The 16,046-nt window shown below is 40.5% G+C and overlaps 1 protein-coding gene across 2 annotated transcripts in view; it reads right to left on the reverse strand.

Annotated features, from left to right (window-relative positions):
- Positions 1–16,046, reverse strand: part of VCL (vinculin) — a 117,741-nt gene that overhangs the window by 11,757 nt on the left and 89,938 nt on the right. For both annotated transcript variants that reach the window (XM_008578445.1, XM_008578444.1), the window contains exons 11-17: positions 13,088–13,278; positions 11,526–11,725; positions 10,241–10,369; positions 5,761–5,910; positions 3,449–3,557; positions 2,017–2,319; positions 675–799 (exon numbers count right to left, since the gene is read on the reverse strand). In XM_008578445.1, coding sequence (XP_008576667.1) covers positions 675–799; positions 2,017–2,319; positions 3,449–3,557; positions 5,761–5,910; positions 10,241–10,369; positions 11,526–11,725; positions 13,088–13,278 — 1,207 coding nt within the window. The remainder of the gene's footprint in view (positions 1–674; positions 800–2,016; positions 2,320–3,448; positions 3,558–5,760; positions 5,911–10,240; positions 10,370–11,525; positions 11,726–13,087; positions 13,279–16,046) is intronic.

Below are 16,046 nucleotides of genomic sequence, written 5' to 3' on the forward strand. Positions count from 1 at the left end.
AGAATAAATCAAATTATTGCCTTGATAACCTATTCCCAAGGTCAAGGTATTTCTAATACTGTTAGTTGGAGTAAATGTCTAAAAATAATCACTATTTCTATTTCTAGGATTTTTATCTGCAAGATATTGCCCAGCTAGCCTCTTCTTACAACATGAAAAAGTATATTCATGGTACTTTGAGGGGCAGACAGAGGGGTATGTTATCAAAAGATTTAAATTATAGTTGGGGAAGAAATTTTTAAAAGCATGATTCCTTTTGTTACTAAAAAAAAAGTCAAGTATAAGAAAAGACCTACACAGATTCTAATCACCTCAGTTTTACCATTATCAACTGGGAACACATAAAATCTCACCACAAGCTATACAGATTTTACCACCACTCACTACCTCATCACTCATTACATCCACACTTACCAAAGCTAGCTCCTCTGCTCCACGCACTCCCCATCACAGCAGACCAATACCACAGACCCCCACGGAACCATGCATAAGCACTAGGTTATGACTCTACTAGAGTTAGGAATAAAAATCAAGATCTGCCTCCGACTAAGCTTCAAGTAAAAGTCAAACCAAGCCATCTGGTGACTGAGGCTCTAGAACACAGTCTGCCTCTCTCTTGCTACAGACCCAGCACCTTGCTGCTCAATTCTTCCCATCTCTCTGAATTTACTTACTCGCAGTTGTTCGAGGTCTGGTGGAGGAGGCGGGAAGTCAGGCTCCTGAGGTTGGAAGGCTTCTCTAACCTTGGCCACAGCTCCCAGGATCCGATATCCTGAGTCCAGGAAGCTCTTTTGCAGGCCTAAACATAAGACACCCTCACTTTCAGCTGGGCAGGTCAGTGCCCCAAAGAACTGTCTGTCCAGCAGAAGAACTAGTTTCTGTGAACAAAAGATGCGTGTGAAGCTGCTAGTATGCACCATAGGCAGTAACTGAAGGGGAACGGAGGTAGGGCAAGGCAGATGCCCTGAGGCCTGCAAAGAGTTGGAAGCACCACAAACCAGCTGTTCCTACAGAGTTCAGGGTGCCTTCCTGGCTATACAACTAACAAGTAAGAGATTCCCAGGCGTGAACACTTTGGGCTCAGGTGGCACCCACTGCCTCTCTTATGATGAAGCAGTCCAGAGACAAGCCTGCCCAACTCAGGAGATGGGAGATGTCAGTTTCAGGCTGGGCATATATTCCCTGGAGTACTGCTCACCTTTCTCCTTACTCCTTTGCCCTACTTGGCATTCAGCATGTTAACCCCTATGTTGAGCTGCTGCTACACCTCCAGTCATCTGGAATTCAGGAATCCACTCAAACTGTTAGAAACTTCAGTTAGAAAACCAGCATGTCCTTAGCAATGATGGGCGGAGGAGATTAGAAAGATTCTGCCTGGGCCAGGGATGAATAGGGCAGCCTTTCCTTCCCACCCTCTGACATTGACTGAATTATACTTATAGGTGAGACTTGAAACATAAGGTGTTCGAAACGAGAAGGAATTCAGATGATTCCAACCAAAGGAGTGGCTCCAATTATGATCTGCTTTAGTAAAACTGAAAATATGATCAAAATTCAGCCAAAGCAAACCTAGGTTCTCTCACGTAGGACCTAGGAGACTCAGAGACCAACTTAAGCCCTCCAAATTTGATAGAAATAGATACTACTTCACAGGGAAAAAGCATTTTAAGAAAAGCACAAGAGAAGTTACACCAGTTATATAAGCTAAATGGTTGGAAAATTGGTTATCGTGTACCTTTTGAGAAATTTTCAAATTAATGACTGAACAGGGTCAGGAGCTATTTAGTCAGACATTAAGAAAGCACAGAGAAGTAAGCCCAGAGAAACTAATTTACAACAAGCCTACCAATACTGCAGAGATTTGGACAGGAAAAGATTAATCTAGCATTCTTAAATTAAGTGTCTATAGTTTTTGCTCCCAGACTTTGTATGTGGCGGTTTTGGGGTGCACATTCTCTCACCATTTTTCCTGAGTTAACCTCTCAGCTGAGGTGAGCCATATCATGCATTGCTTACCAGGGTCAGATATGTTTCCAGCCACAGCCTTTGCGTCCATCACCATCGGGGAAATGGTTTTGCTCAAATCATCGGAGGCAGCTTTTACCGCCTCTCGGAACTTAGGATCCTCAGAGTTCTCCACCTCCCTCTTAGCCACCAGCAGGATCCGGTTGGCCCGACGAGCAATGCTGGTTGCCCCAGCGACCAGCATCTGAGGTTGAATATTCGCCATGGCTACCTTACACTTGTCCAGGTCTTTTTTAATTGCTTCTTCAGAAGCATCCAACAGAGATTTCGTATCAATGGCTTCGTCCACCAGCCCTGTCAGAAGAACAGAAATGGAATTTAGTTTCTATTTTCGAAAAACTCAGAATCCAAAACACTGTTGTCGACTCAAGTTTCTCATGAGAAAGTATAATATCCAGAATTTTCTCCCTCAGTTCAAAACTCTTCTATACAATCAAAAACTTCCAGGTAAATACCGTAGTCAAAAAAAAAAGTAGGACGGAGCCCGGAAGACCATATGGACTTGTAGCACTTATGTCAACTGTTGGCACTGGCCTTCTCGTATCCACCACGGACAACTAGAAATGCAACAACATCAGGAGGAAGTAAGGGTCACATCTGAAACCGACAGCGCATCTCCACCACATCATCTGTTCATAACATTTTCTCCCTGCCCGTCTCGCTCCCCGGCCATCTGTGACTTGTTGGCAGCTTGTAGTGCCAGAGATGAGCCACTCGGAGGATTCCGATAGCCCTAACAGCCTGCTTCTGCTTCTGTTACCTCTCTTCAGACACCTCAGGAGCTCCGCTTTCATCTCTGGCCGCTATGGACCACGTCACAGCAGGCTCTGCAGGGACACTGAAGAGCCTACGCTCCTCATGTCTGCCCTTCTCTCCTATCCCTCCCTCCACAGAGAATGAAGAAGACTCAGAGGTGCCACTCCAATCGCAGACACAGGTTTGTTGGTGGTTGGTTTCTCCTTTTAAAAAAAAAAACTACGCAGCTGATAAGTTGGAGGAAACTCTGAGACAAGTTGTATTCAATGGTAGCTATTGTGATTCCTTGAAATGTGAACCTACTGAAAATGACAGGGACACTTACTGTATCCACAAACACCGCCTCCCAGCCTCTGAAACCAAACTCTGACTCAAACTGGGCAAAGACACTATTCAAAGAGAAGACAGGAGCTGTAACAATAAACATCACACTGGGAGGGTGGCATTAAAATAAAAGAGACTCAGAGAGTCTCTCTTTGGACCAAGTTGCAAGGCTTGAATGAGAAGCCGCGGCTGCTCAGCAGCCTTAATCAGGGCACAGTACACTGTCAAGCACGTGACCGTCCCTTTGTCCAATTACAGCTGAGTAACATAACCGGCCCTGCTCGAGTTTCTCAGAACTCATTCCTCAGGGACTAGGCAAAAAGAACTTTACACAAAACCCTACCTGTCATTTTTTCAACATTATCAATCCACTGGTTCTTCATAGTCTCAAAATGTTCATAGGCAGCTTGATTTCCAGGGTTCCTAAGTAAGATGCGAGCAGCCGAGACGACCTGGCAATGACAAAATGACCTTTAAACACCAGAGCACCCTCGCAGTCAAAACACTAACCTTCAGCGAAGCTTTCTCTTCTTTACCTACAGATGGCACTGCAAAGCCAAAAACTGGCAAGTCTCTTCAGGATGAACGCATTAGGTTTGGTCTCACACACAGCTCCCCAGAATGGGCCCTTTGCACAAAAGTTTTACAATCACAGCTTGATTTTAAGAAGGTAATAAAGTGACAAAATTAGTGGGTCTTCACTTTATGCTTCAAAAGAACACACACAAAACTGACCTATATTTAAACCCTTGATGTCAACTCTTCTATCTTAAAAAGCACCATGAGGAAAGATATTAAAAATTACTCAAAACTGATTTATGAATAATATTAAAATATTTGTCTACAGTTAACAAAGTGTTTACTGAATCCTTACAACAACACTGTGAGAGACACAAACAGGTAATATCTCCACTTTACAGATGCGAAAACCAAGACAGAAAATGTAGGTGACTTGCTCAAGAGGTCACAGGTAGTCAGTGACAACACTTGGGGAAGAAACTAGCATTTACTACATTTACTAAGTATCTAGTAAGATACAAACTATACACACACATTTTTTTTTCTTTGGCAGCTGGCCAGTACAGGGAGGGAACCTGGACCTTGGTGTTATCAACACCACACTCTAACCAACTGACTAACCAGCCAGCCCTGTACATGTATATTCTTAATCCTCAAAGCAAGCCATTAGAAAGGAATAGGCTGCATTTTACAAATGAGGAAACTAAGCCTCAGGGTCACAAAAGATTCAAGTCCAGATCTGTCTCCAAAGTCCTTGTTCTTTCCATAGTTGATGTCTAATTTTCTGTTTCTCTTTTTTTAGGAATCTTTGTTTTATACTGAAGTTTTATGTTCCGTGTTTTACAGAATCTTTTAAAGAAAGTTAGACATGTTCATATTTTATGAAAATTTTTTTTAAAAGTTGGATAAGTGTGACTTTTCAAGATTAACATGCCACACAGGCAAACACTGAACGATTACGAGACATACTTATTTCCCCCATCTCTCCCCACAAGTTCCCACAAAAGCCAATGTCACAGATTTGTAAAGCCTAGCACAATTTATAATGGCACTCAATAAATATCTACTGAATAAATGAATGAAAAAAAGAATGGATTTTCTATAATTTGAATAGAAGAAAAATTGCACAAACATTACGCTAAATGATGTTGAGCTGATATTTTTAAGAAAACCTATCACCTATCAGAACTTTAATTCCTGTTTAATTTGTTTTCTTCGGTTTCCCATCTTTTGCTGCCAAACTTACTAGCTATGTCTTAGTGATACAACTAAATAAAAAAAAGAAAACAAATTAAATAGGAATTAAAGTTCTGATAGGTGATAGGTTTTCTTAAAAATATCAGCTCAACATCATTTAGCGTAATGTTTGTACAATTTTTCTTCTATTCAAATTATAGAAAATCCATTCTTTTTTTCATTCATTTATTCAGTAGATATTTATTGAGTGCCATTATAAATTGTGCTAGGCTTTACAAATCTGTGACATTGGCTTTTGTGGGAACTTGNCTACTGAATAAATGAATGAAAAAAAGAATGGATTTTCTATAATTTGAATAGAAGAAAAATTGTACAAACATTACGCTAAATGATGTTGAGCTGATATTTTTAAGAAAACCTATCACCTATCAGAACTTTAATTCCTATTTAATTTGTTTTCTTCGGTTTCCCATCTTTTGCTGCCAAACTTACTAGCTATGTCTTAGTGATACAACTAAGTAAAAAAAAGAAAACAAGTTATGGAACCAGTTGATTTTTTTTTTAATACCCTCAAAGAGATTTGGGGGAAAGATATAGACTCTAAAATCAAAACAAACTAACCTCTCCTTAAACAAGATTATCCTATTTTCTTAATTATGTGTGCGTATGGGGGGTGCTATACAAGTTTTTTTCTACTTTCAAAAGTAATATATGGTCATTGTAAAAAAAATTCAAACAATACGAAAATATATAAAGTAGAAAGTCTCTTATAATCCTGACCCTAAATATCACTAAGTTTGACACTATGGGTATGTATGTGTTTTTTTAATGCCATCTAACAGTAAGTGTTCAAAAATGTACAGAAATTGCTCTGTAATTAACTTTCTTTACTGAGCACTGTAGGATGAGTACTGGAATGAGGAGTGAGTAAAACCCAACCTGGGGTGTGAGTTCTCGGGCCGTCTTCACTGACGCCTGAATACCTTCCACTGTTGACTTATTAGCAGTGCCAACAGCAGCCGCTTTCTCTGCTGTGGCACCAAGCCTTCCGGAATGGGTTTCAAAGTTAGCTGCCCTCTCATCAAATACCTTGAGGAAAAAACAAAGACATCAAGAAAATTTATTTCAATAAAATGGGTCAGGCAGCCTAAAAAAACTCTCTCTCTTTAAGCAGAAGCAACCACTCAAACAAGGACTTCAGAAATGACATCCAACCCTAGTTAATAAAACAACAGTCAAACACCAAGTCTTAGCTCCTCAGAGGTTTGGCTGTAAGTATCATGTGCATATGAACATGCACACGCACACACTCGTGCACACGCACACGCACACACTCGTGCACACACACACACACCCCTTGAATTTCAGTTCAACCAGTGCTAACCAAGTACAAGCAGGACACATAGCATTGTTTACTCTGCAACAAGGAATTCACAGAACACAAAAGCTAAATAATCCCCATTCTCAAAAGGCCCATCCTCTAGGTTGAAGTCAGACCCACTCACAGCTCTACTATAGATAGGTGGGTGTATTAAAAGCCCAGAATATCCACAGAGAGCACTAAACTGATCTCCAGCCTCCCCAGAGCAACATCTGTCATAGATCCCACTACCATTAATGTTGTAAAAACTCTGCCCGTGACCTCCCTGGGGAAAGTGATAGCTGGTGCTCGCACTCAGGCATGACACAGAAGGGCAAGGACGGCTGACTTTTATTAACCCCAAATGCCAAACCATCTACTAACTGTTCATTTAGCTCTGAATTTTTTTTTTTTTGAAAGATGACCAGGGCCGAGCCTGTGGCTCACTCGGGAGAGTGCGGCGCTGGGAGTGCAGCGGGGCTCCCGCCACGGGTTCGGATCTGATATAGGGATGGCCGGTGCGCTCACAGGCTGAGCGTGGTGCAGACGACACCAAGCCAAGGGTTGCGATCCCCTTACCAGTCACAAAAAAGGGGAAAAAAAAAAAAAAGAAAAAAAAAAAAAAGAAAAAAAAAAAAAAGAAAAAAAAAAAAAAGAAAAAAAAAAAAAAGAAAAAAAAAAAAAAGAAAAAAAAAAAAAAGAAAAAAAAAAAAAAGAAAAAAAAAAAAAAGAAAAAAAAAAAAAAGAAAAAAAAAAAAAAGAAAAAAAAAAAAAAGAAAAAAAAAAAAAAGAAAAAAAAAAAAAAGAAAAAAAAAAAAAAGAAAAAAAAAAAAAAGAAAAAAAAAAAAAAGAAAAAAAAAAAAAAGAAAAAAAAAAAAAAGAAAAAAAAAAAAAAGAAAAAAAAAAAAAAGAAAAAAAAAAAAAAGAAAAAAAAAAAAAAGAAAAAAAAAAAAAAGAAAAAAAAAAAAAAGAAAAAAAAAAAAAAGATGACCAGTAAGGGGATCTTAACCCTTGACTTGGTGTTATCAGCACCACACTCTCCCAAGTGAGCCATGGGCTGGCCCAGCTCTGAAATTTTTTGAAAAGTTACCTTTTCCTTCAACATGGATATTATGCAAGACTACACACCATGAAGGGGACTACCTAACTTCTAAATATGACAAAAGCTCTTCTGTCATTTGGATAATATTATTAGAACTTATGCTTGAAAAAGCAAGGTATATCAAACAGCACTGGGTCAGGTTTATACTGTACATGGAGCAATGGAGCATATCAGAAACTGCCTGGCAGAATACATCCTCCCTCCTCTTCCTGAGGGTCTGCCTGCCCAAACTTGGAGACCGGTTCTGGTTCTAGGCAGACAATCTCTAAATGTTTTTTGGCTCAACAGCAAGCTCCAATCTCATTGCCAGTGTTCTGTGTCTTTCCTCTCAAGTCTCTTCCACTTCCTGGCCTCATCTGGATTCAGCCACCTGGGTTCCTGCCATTTAATACTCAGAACCTCTGCCTAAAATCCCTGATGTCCTGGTCCCTCCTCCTGGCCTCTGACCTTGTTTCTTACATTAGCTGTCTCCCACACTCTGGATCTACAGGGCTTTTGCCTACCTTGGTTGACCATCTTGATCCCAGACTATGTCTGCTGCTCTGTCTGATTTAACTGACTGCTTTGCTTGCTTTTCTTATCACTCAACCAAAATTTACTGAGCACCTATATGCCAGACCCTGGCACAAGTGCTGAAGATACAAAAATGAATAAGATACAATATTTGCATCTCAAGGAGCTCACAGTCTAGTGGGGGTGGGGTGGGGAAGGGCCTATAAACAGAAACTTATAATGCACTGTGTTATGTGTAATAATAGAAATAAGCACTGATATCATGGAAGCAAAAGAAAAGGTACTTAACCTATCCAGGAAAGAAAGGATAACGGGATAAAGGATAAACAGGAATTAGCCAAAAAAAGAAGGGGAAGATAAACAGAGACTGAGAAAGGACAGAGTATGCAGAAAACTACAAGCAACCTGGTATTCCTGGGGCAAGAATTGAGAGGCTGGGATTTGTAGGAAATAGATATAGAGAGAGTAGTAGAAGCCAGATCACAGAACTCTGGTTTTATCCTATGTGAAAGGGAAGGTCCATTGAAGGGGTTAAGCAGGAGAATACCCGGTCAGATTTGTATTTTTACTTTACTGGTGGCCTAGTGATAGATTCAAAGAAGACCAGTCAGAGCTATGTAGTCACACAAGCAGCAAGGGACAAGAATCAGAAGTAGAGCTGTGGCAACATGAATGGAATATGGAAAGGACTCAAGAAATATTTGTGAGATCACATTAGCATGCCCTGGTTGTTTGTTGGTATGAGAAGATGAGAGGAAGGGAAAAGTCAGTGGTAACTCACAAATCTCTAAGAGAGAACAGTAGAAAGACTATAAATGCTAAGGAACCTATAGCATCTAGGTGCACAGGAGCAGATATCAGAGAAAAAGTCTGGAATGAAAAACCAGCAAATGATCCCAGCCTAAGGGATCACGAGCTGAACTGTCTAATAACCTAGGCTAGAGAAAGAAGACTGGGGTCATTAGCAAACAAAAATAACACAAACCTCCACCCACCAGATCTAGATTGTCTTGGATGCCTGACCAAACTCCTTTTCCTTTGCTGCCAATACTATAAAGGCTGGAAAACCAAATACTTGCTTTCCTAGATTCCCTTGCAGCTGGGGTGGCCATGAACCCGAGTTCTAGCCAATGAGACATAAGCAAAACTCTCCTGGAGGATTTCTGGAAAAGCCTTTATTTTTATTCATTTAGAACAAACAATGTGCCAGGCATTGTTCTAAAAACTGGAAATAAAGCAATAACAAAACAACACCCCTACCCGCATGGAGTTTTCATGCTAACAAGAATGAGACAAACAAAAACCAAGGTAAATATGTCAAATGTTGATAAATGCTAAGGAGAAAATAGGATATGGAGATTAAGAAATCCCTGGGGGTGGGGCTGCTACTTCAGGTGTCACCCAAGAGTGACATTTCAGTAGAAAGCTGAAGAAAATGGGTGAATAATACATACAGTTATCTGTGGGAAGACCAGAGAGAAAACCAAGAGCAAAGTCTCCACAGTTGGAACACACAAACAAGCTCGAGGACATTAGGAATGCAATTAAAGGAGCTCCATGGAGATAGAGAAGCAAGAGAGGGAAGAATGGTCCCACACGAGGTCAGAGAATTAGATGGGAGCCCAGATGCAGTGGTGCGCTGAAGCCACTTGTACGGACGCACGCCAGCTTACAAGAGCCAAACGCGCCTTTCCCTTCCCAGCTCTTCCAGTGACTTCATGTTAAAATAGCCGCAATGGGAGTATTTATATCATGGGAATCAACAAACATTACAAATCAGGATTTTTTGCTTTTTTGTTTTCTAGAGCGTAGGCTTACCAGCACATCACTGACATCATTAAAAGGACTCTGACTTCCTTCTGGTACAGGGAGGAATCAGTGGAAGGGTTTGAGTAGGAAATGACATCAAATGATTTAAAAGGATCATCCTGACTTCTGTGTTGAGAATGAAGTACTGGGATAAAAGGGACAAGTGTGACTGGAGTACCCCATCCTTCATTTCTTCCTGCCTTGAACATGATGCCTGGGGCTGCAACAATTATCCCACACAACAAGGAAAAGACCAAGAAAAATCACAGAAATGCCAGCTTTCACGGTGTTAAGCTGCTGAACTAATGCCAAGGCTACCAACTTCCATGTTTCTTGGTACGTGACAAAAATAAACACTGTTTGTTTTCATCTCTGATGGTCAGGTCTTCTACTGCTTGCAACTAAAGGTATTCCTGATGTACTTGGACTAAAAGAAGAGATGGTAGGGCTTTCCCCTTCTAATTTTCCACCTTTCATCCACAATTTCCCAACTACTACTCCTGTGCCTCAGATACTCACCTCTTTATTCCTGATGTACTTGGACTAAAAGAAGAGATGGTAGGGCTTTCCCCTTCTACTTTTCCACCTTTCATCCACAATTTCCCAACTACTACTCCTGTGCCTCAGATACTCACCTCTTCCCTATTGGGTGCGTCGGGAGGGGCAGTGGCTGCCACTGCCAACAGCTTGATGGGAGTTGTGGTGTCACTGAAAACATCTGACACCTCCTGAGTCATGGCCTCCTGCATCTGGGCTTTCAGATCCTTAAAAAAAGTGTTTACAAATGAAAATTTCCAGAAATATCCCCAAAGCATATCTGCTAACGTCCTTACTCCTCCTCCTCTCCTTGTCGTCTTTCTTTCATAAAGATTGAGTATTAACTGTGTACAAAGCAGTGAGCTGGCACAAAACAGGTATACTTTACGAGTCCTGGCCTCTAAGAGACTGGTGCCTAGTAGAAGAGGTAAGACATGATCTGCATCTGCATGTCCCTGGAGACTGTTCCACCCAATCAAGAAACCTTACTTTCTTTCTTAGTGGCCTCTATGAAATGACACTGAGAATCATGGAGTTGAGCCCAAAGAAGGCCCTGAGATGGGACAGAGTTCCTCACCATTCCCAGTGCTGGGGGTGGGGGCGTGATAAGGGCCATAGTAACTGTAAAGATTATTTGGTGGATGAAGTGCCAAATTTCTAAGCAATTTATTATCCTTAAGAGGAAAGAAATCAAGAACGGAAATTTTTTTATCCAGGTCTTTTTCAATTAAGTTTCTAGAAAAACTTGGTAACCGATATATGTATCAATTTCTTTAAATGGGTCTAAAGAAGAGGATTCTCAGAAGTCACAAAAAAGCTCTTTTTCACGTTATCACACTTAATCCAATTTAAGTTTTCTGGAGTATGTATACAAAGACGTCTCCACCACCCCCACTGTTTCTCAAGGTGGGCAACACGTAGTAGCCAGTGGTACCTGAGATGGTCTTAGGTATCACACAGACAAATGTTTTCATGTTAATAATTATGTGTTTCTTTTAAAGGATAATAGAAAAAATACAACTTGAACATCATTTCAGGATTATTCCAAGGTTTTCTTTTAAATAAATGTACTTAAGTTTTAAAAAGGAGTTCATTCTAAGAAAAATATTGACTAAATAAAAGTACAGGTGATACATGGATAGAGCAAAAATCATTAAAGAGCTCTTGATTGAATGAAATTTGGAAAACACGACTTTTAGGTGCTACCACATGCTGGTGAGCTTTTTACCAAATAAGTCTGGATTTCCTTATATCCTGGGTCACACTCTTTTCATTTGCCCTAGACCCAAGAAATTATATATTTTTAAAAACTCTCTCTTCCCTCCCTTACTTTTTAATAATAGTAAGCATAAAAGCATGATGCTATATACTCCTGAGTTCTACCTTTAAGGAGTCTTGGAGCTGAGATGCAAGTGCTCTCGCCTGAGGACTTTCTCCTTCCCCTCTGGCAGCCAGATCAGCCAGCTGGGCTGTCAGTTGGTCCACTCGGTCACACTTGGCAAGAAGATCTTGGCGATAAGGCCCCATCATGACATTAGCCAGGCGATGCCCTTCAGCCACAAGCCCCCGGATGGCAGCCTGACCTAGACCAAGAGGAAAACACTGAAACTCACATAGATCCACAGGAGACAACTGCAATGCCATTCTAACAACTTCTTTTTTTTTTTTAAATAACATTTAGTGGTGGACAGGGGGTTTCCCAAGAAAAGGTAAATTGAGGGAAATACAGAAAAGTATAAATAAGAGTAGATAAACCACCCACAATCCAATCACTTAAGAGATTATTATGTTAGAACTTTCCTTCCAGTCTTTTTTGTTTTTTAATGCATTCCATATACCTATACATACATGCATTTCTCTCTTAAAAATTGGGATCATACTATACATTAACTTTTATTCCTTGGTTCTTTTTAACATGAGAATTTTTTCACTTCACTATCTTTTAAAAAATCATGTTCTACAATCTATGTAATATTTATTTTGCCATTTATACTATTTCTTAATTATCTTTCTTAAATTTATTTTTCAAATTGAAACAGTTATACATATTTATGGGGTACAGAGTTGACTATCAGTATTTGTGTACAGCATGTGATAATCAAATCAATATTATTAGCATGTTCATCATTACAAATCGTAATGATTCTTTGTGTCCCCTACCCAATTACATTTACACTATTTACATACATCCTCGTATGTATGTAAATCTTTAGAAACATCTCTAATTAAAAATTCCTAAAAGTCAAATTGCTGAGTCAATGGGTATGAGCTTTTTTAAAGCTCTTGACATATAATTCCAAATCCAGCGAGTTTGTCCCTATTTACTCCTCTGCCAGTTAAAATTATACATCTACCCAATTCCCCAACCCCTAACCAACACTGGGTATCACCAATTTTAAAATTTCTCTTTATATCCAACAAGTATAACAAAGATAGAGTAAAGATCTTTCCATCTTGGTGGGCTTACTATCATAAAGTAACCTAAATTCTTACATATCCATTCCCAAAGTCTCCCAAAAATCAAAATTTTAGGTTATAAACTCTACAGGTAACCATGTGATGCAGAAGCCCTCACAACTGAAATAACTTCGGTAGTTAAATGTCTTTTACTTACTTGCAAAAATTATATTTAATTGAGTACTTTGCAAGGACTTTAATAATAGAAAAACTATAGGATGGAAGGGCTGACAATAATTAGTTCAAAGTTTCAGTTCTAACATGAGGACCTTTCTATTTGCCCACAGCAAAATCACTTATTCTCTAATACTTCTTGATTAAATCACGGGAATTTTATTGGCTACATTTGGAAATGGAATCACACTGACACGTGACTTACCAGTGACTGAAGAACCCTTTCTGCACCTAATTACAGATGTTACAGGGCCCATATCAACAACTTGCTTATTCGCACAGTTTAATGAGGGTAAAGTGCACGATGCCCTTACCAACTCCCCGGTCATCTACTGTGGGATTATCAATCCACCGCTGCGCTTGCTCAATCTTGCCCTCTAGGTGGACAGCTGCTTTGGCAGGCCTGCTGTTGGCTACAGCCCTGTTGGTTTTAGTCTGCAGGTTTTGCAGGGCCGTAGCCACCTGTTTGGCCAATGCTCGGGCTTCTGGGGAATCTCCTTTCCCCCTGCAGGGAAAGAAACAGCCATCCTGTCACACATAGAAATTATGTACACTGAGATGACTTAAATGCTAACGATAAATGCTAATTCCAGGCTTCACAGGACTGAACACAAGGACAGAAATTAAAACATTCTGACCTGAATGTAGTAACCAACCTTATTCCTGTGGCATTTTTCAATACACTACTCCCTTTTTCCTTTTGTCTTATATAAACCTCCCCCCAAAACCCTAAGACCCCAAAACAGTTGTAGTTTAGCTGTCTCCTCAGACATCAGATAATAAACTTCCTTCCTTGCACCAATTCCTTTTGTCTTATATAAACCTCCCCCCAAAACCCTAAGACCCCGAAACAGTTGTAGTTTAGCTGTCTCCTCAGACATCAGATAATAAACTTCCTTCCTTGCACCAACATTTGGGACTGACAGGTCCTTTGTTTCTGAGCAGAGGACAGCCAAACTTTGGGTGCAGGAAACAAGATGACAAATTGCTAATGAAAACCATTAACTTGGTTTGAAAGGAGTGGCTGGGGCCAGCCCGTGGCTCACTTGGGAGAGTGTGGTGCTGATAACACACCAAGGCCACAGGTTCGGATCCCATATAGGGATGGCCAGTTAGCTCACCTGGGAGAGCGTGGTGCTGACAACACCAAGTCAAGGGTTAAGATCCCCTTACCGGTCATCTCAAAAAAAAAAAAAAAAAAAGCCTGTAGGATGCTTTTTGGGCTGTTCCCAAAAAAAAAGAAAAAGAAAGAAAGAAAGGAGTGGCTTATTTACTTGACCTTTACATAAGAAATTAATTTTCTTCTTTTTTTTTTTTCTGGCCAGTTCAGGGATTGAACCCAGGACCTTGGTATTATCAGCAGTACCATGCTCTAACAATTGCACTAACTGGCCAGCAAGAAATTAATAATTTCAATTCAGATTGTTTTGTCCTAGTTAAGACATTAAATATGAGTTTGGGTCAGTCTAGCTCAGTCCAGCTCGATCATTTGGTTAGCTGAGTCCAATCAATTCCCACTAGGTTAGCTGACCCCTCAGCCTGCCACCACTGAAAACACACGCTCCCTCAGGAACTAGGTGGCCCAGGTAGCCATGTCTGTTGTTGAAGTAGCTATAACAGAATTAGTAGTAGTACTATCTTCTGATCTTAATTCTGCCAGGTACTGTTGGGAGCAATCTTCTTATATTGTTTAATCCTCACAACAACCCTATGAGGTAAATACCAGTATTATCTCCATTATTCCAAAAACAAAACTGAAGCACAAGGTTGGATAGCTTGCCCAAGGGCCCATTACTTACTTTATATATATATATATATATATATATATATATATATTTTTTTTTTTTTTTTTGTGGGCTAGNGGATCGCAACCCTCAGTGTCGCGCCCGTACCGGACCGGGACCGGCAACAGGATCGCAACCCTCAGTGCTGCGCCCGCACCTCGCTCAGCCAGTGAGCGGGAACCGGTCTGTATGTGGGATCCGAACCCTCGACGGGAGCGCCGCCATGCTCCCAAGCAGCGCACTGTAGCAGTGCGCCACCGGGCTGGCCCTATATATACTTCTTATTCATGTATTAAAAAGGTCTAGCAGCAGTTTTAGTAACTTCCATATATATCCATATTATTTATATATATATATATATATTTTTTTTTTTTTTTTGGCAGCTAGCCTGGACGGGGATCTGAACCCTTGACCTTGATGTTATCAGCACCACGCTCTAACCAGCTGAGCTAACTGGCCAGCCACCTTTACTTACTTTGATAGAGTCAGGATGCAAACCCAGCATTCTGACTTCAGAGTCCTTACTCTTAGCTACTGTACATAATGCTTTATGTTAGTACCACATAGTCCCCAATCCTTGCCATAACTGATTGAACTGGGTGGTTACATAATTCAAAGACAACATGCCCACAGGCAGGCAAGGCACTGAATCAGATTCTGATGGTTCTTAAAGTCCAGTGTGAATGAAAGTCACCTGGTATCTTATTTTTATTTTTATTTTTTTATTTTATTATTATTATTTTTCACTGTAAAGCTACACAAAGAAAACATTTATCATGTGTGATATCGTAAATATATATAGTTGGTCTTCATCCCTCTCTCCTGACCTATAACTCTTAAAATCCTTAGACTCTCCAAAGTGATGAATCTTTTCCTATGCTAATGATGGCTGGCAGCTCCTGGGTGGCTTCAGGATGGGGGCTGGTCACAAGAAAGACCAAGGCAGGACTTTCTGTCCCACCCCCCAACCTCCTGGGAAGGAAGAGGGACTGAAGGTTAAGTTGATCACCAATGGCCAATGATTTAATCTATCATGACTATATAATGAAGCTTCTATAAAAAAACCAAGAGAACTGGGTCAAGAGAGCTTCTGGAGAGCTGAACTCATCTGCGTGCTGGCAGGGTGACACAGCCCAACTCCACAGGAATGTAAGCTCCTGCACTTGCCACCTTTCCAGACCTCGCTCTATGTATCTCTTCATCTGGCTGTTTCTTTGTATCCTTTAAAATATCCTGCGTAATAAACTGGTAAAAGTGTTTCCCTAAGTTCTGTGAGCTGTTCTAGCAAGCTAATTGAATCCAAGGAGGGGGTTGTGAGAACCCTGACTTGTAGCTGGTTGGTCAGAAGTTCCAGAGACCTGGGCTTGCAACTGGCATCTGAAGTGAGGGCTCAGTCCCCAGGACTGCCTGCCTGTGGGCTGACGCTATCTTCAGGTAGTATCAGAAGTGAATTGAAGGGCACCCAGCTGGTGTCCTCTGGAGAACTGCT

Source organism: Galeopterus variegatus, unplaced genomic scaffold, assembly GCF_000696425.1.
Source record: "Galeopterus variegatus unplaced genomic scaffold, G_variegatus-3.0.2 Scaffold1689, whole genome shotgun sequence".
Classification (NCBI taxonomy): Eukaryota; Metazoa; Chordata; class Mammalia; order Dermoptera; family Cynocephalidae; genus Galeopterus; species Galeopterus variegatus.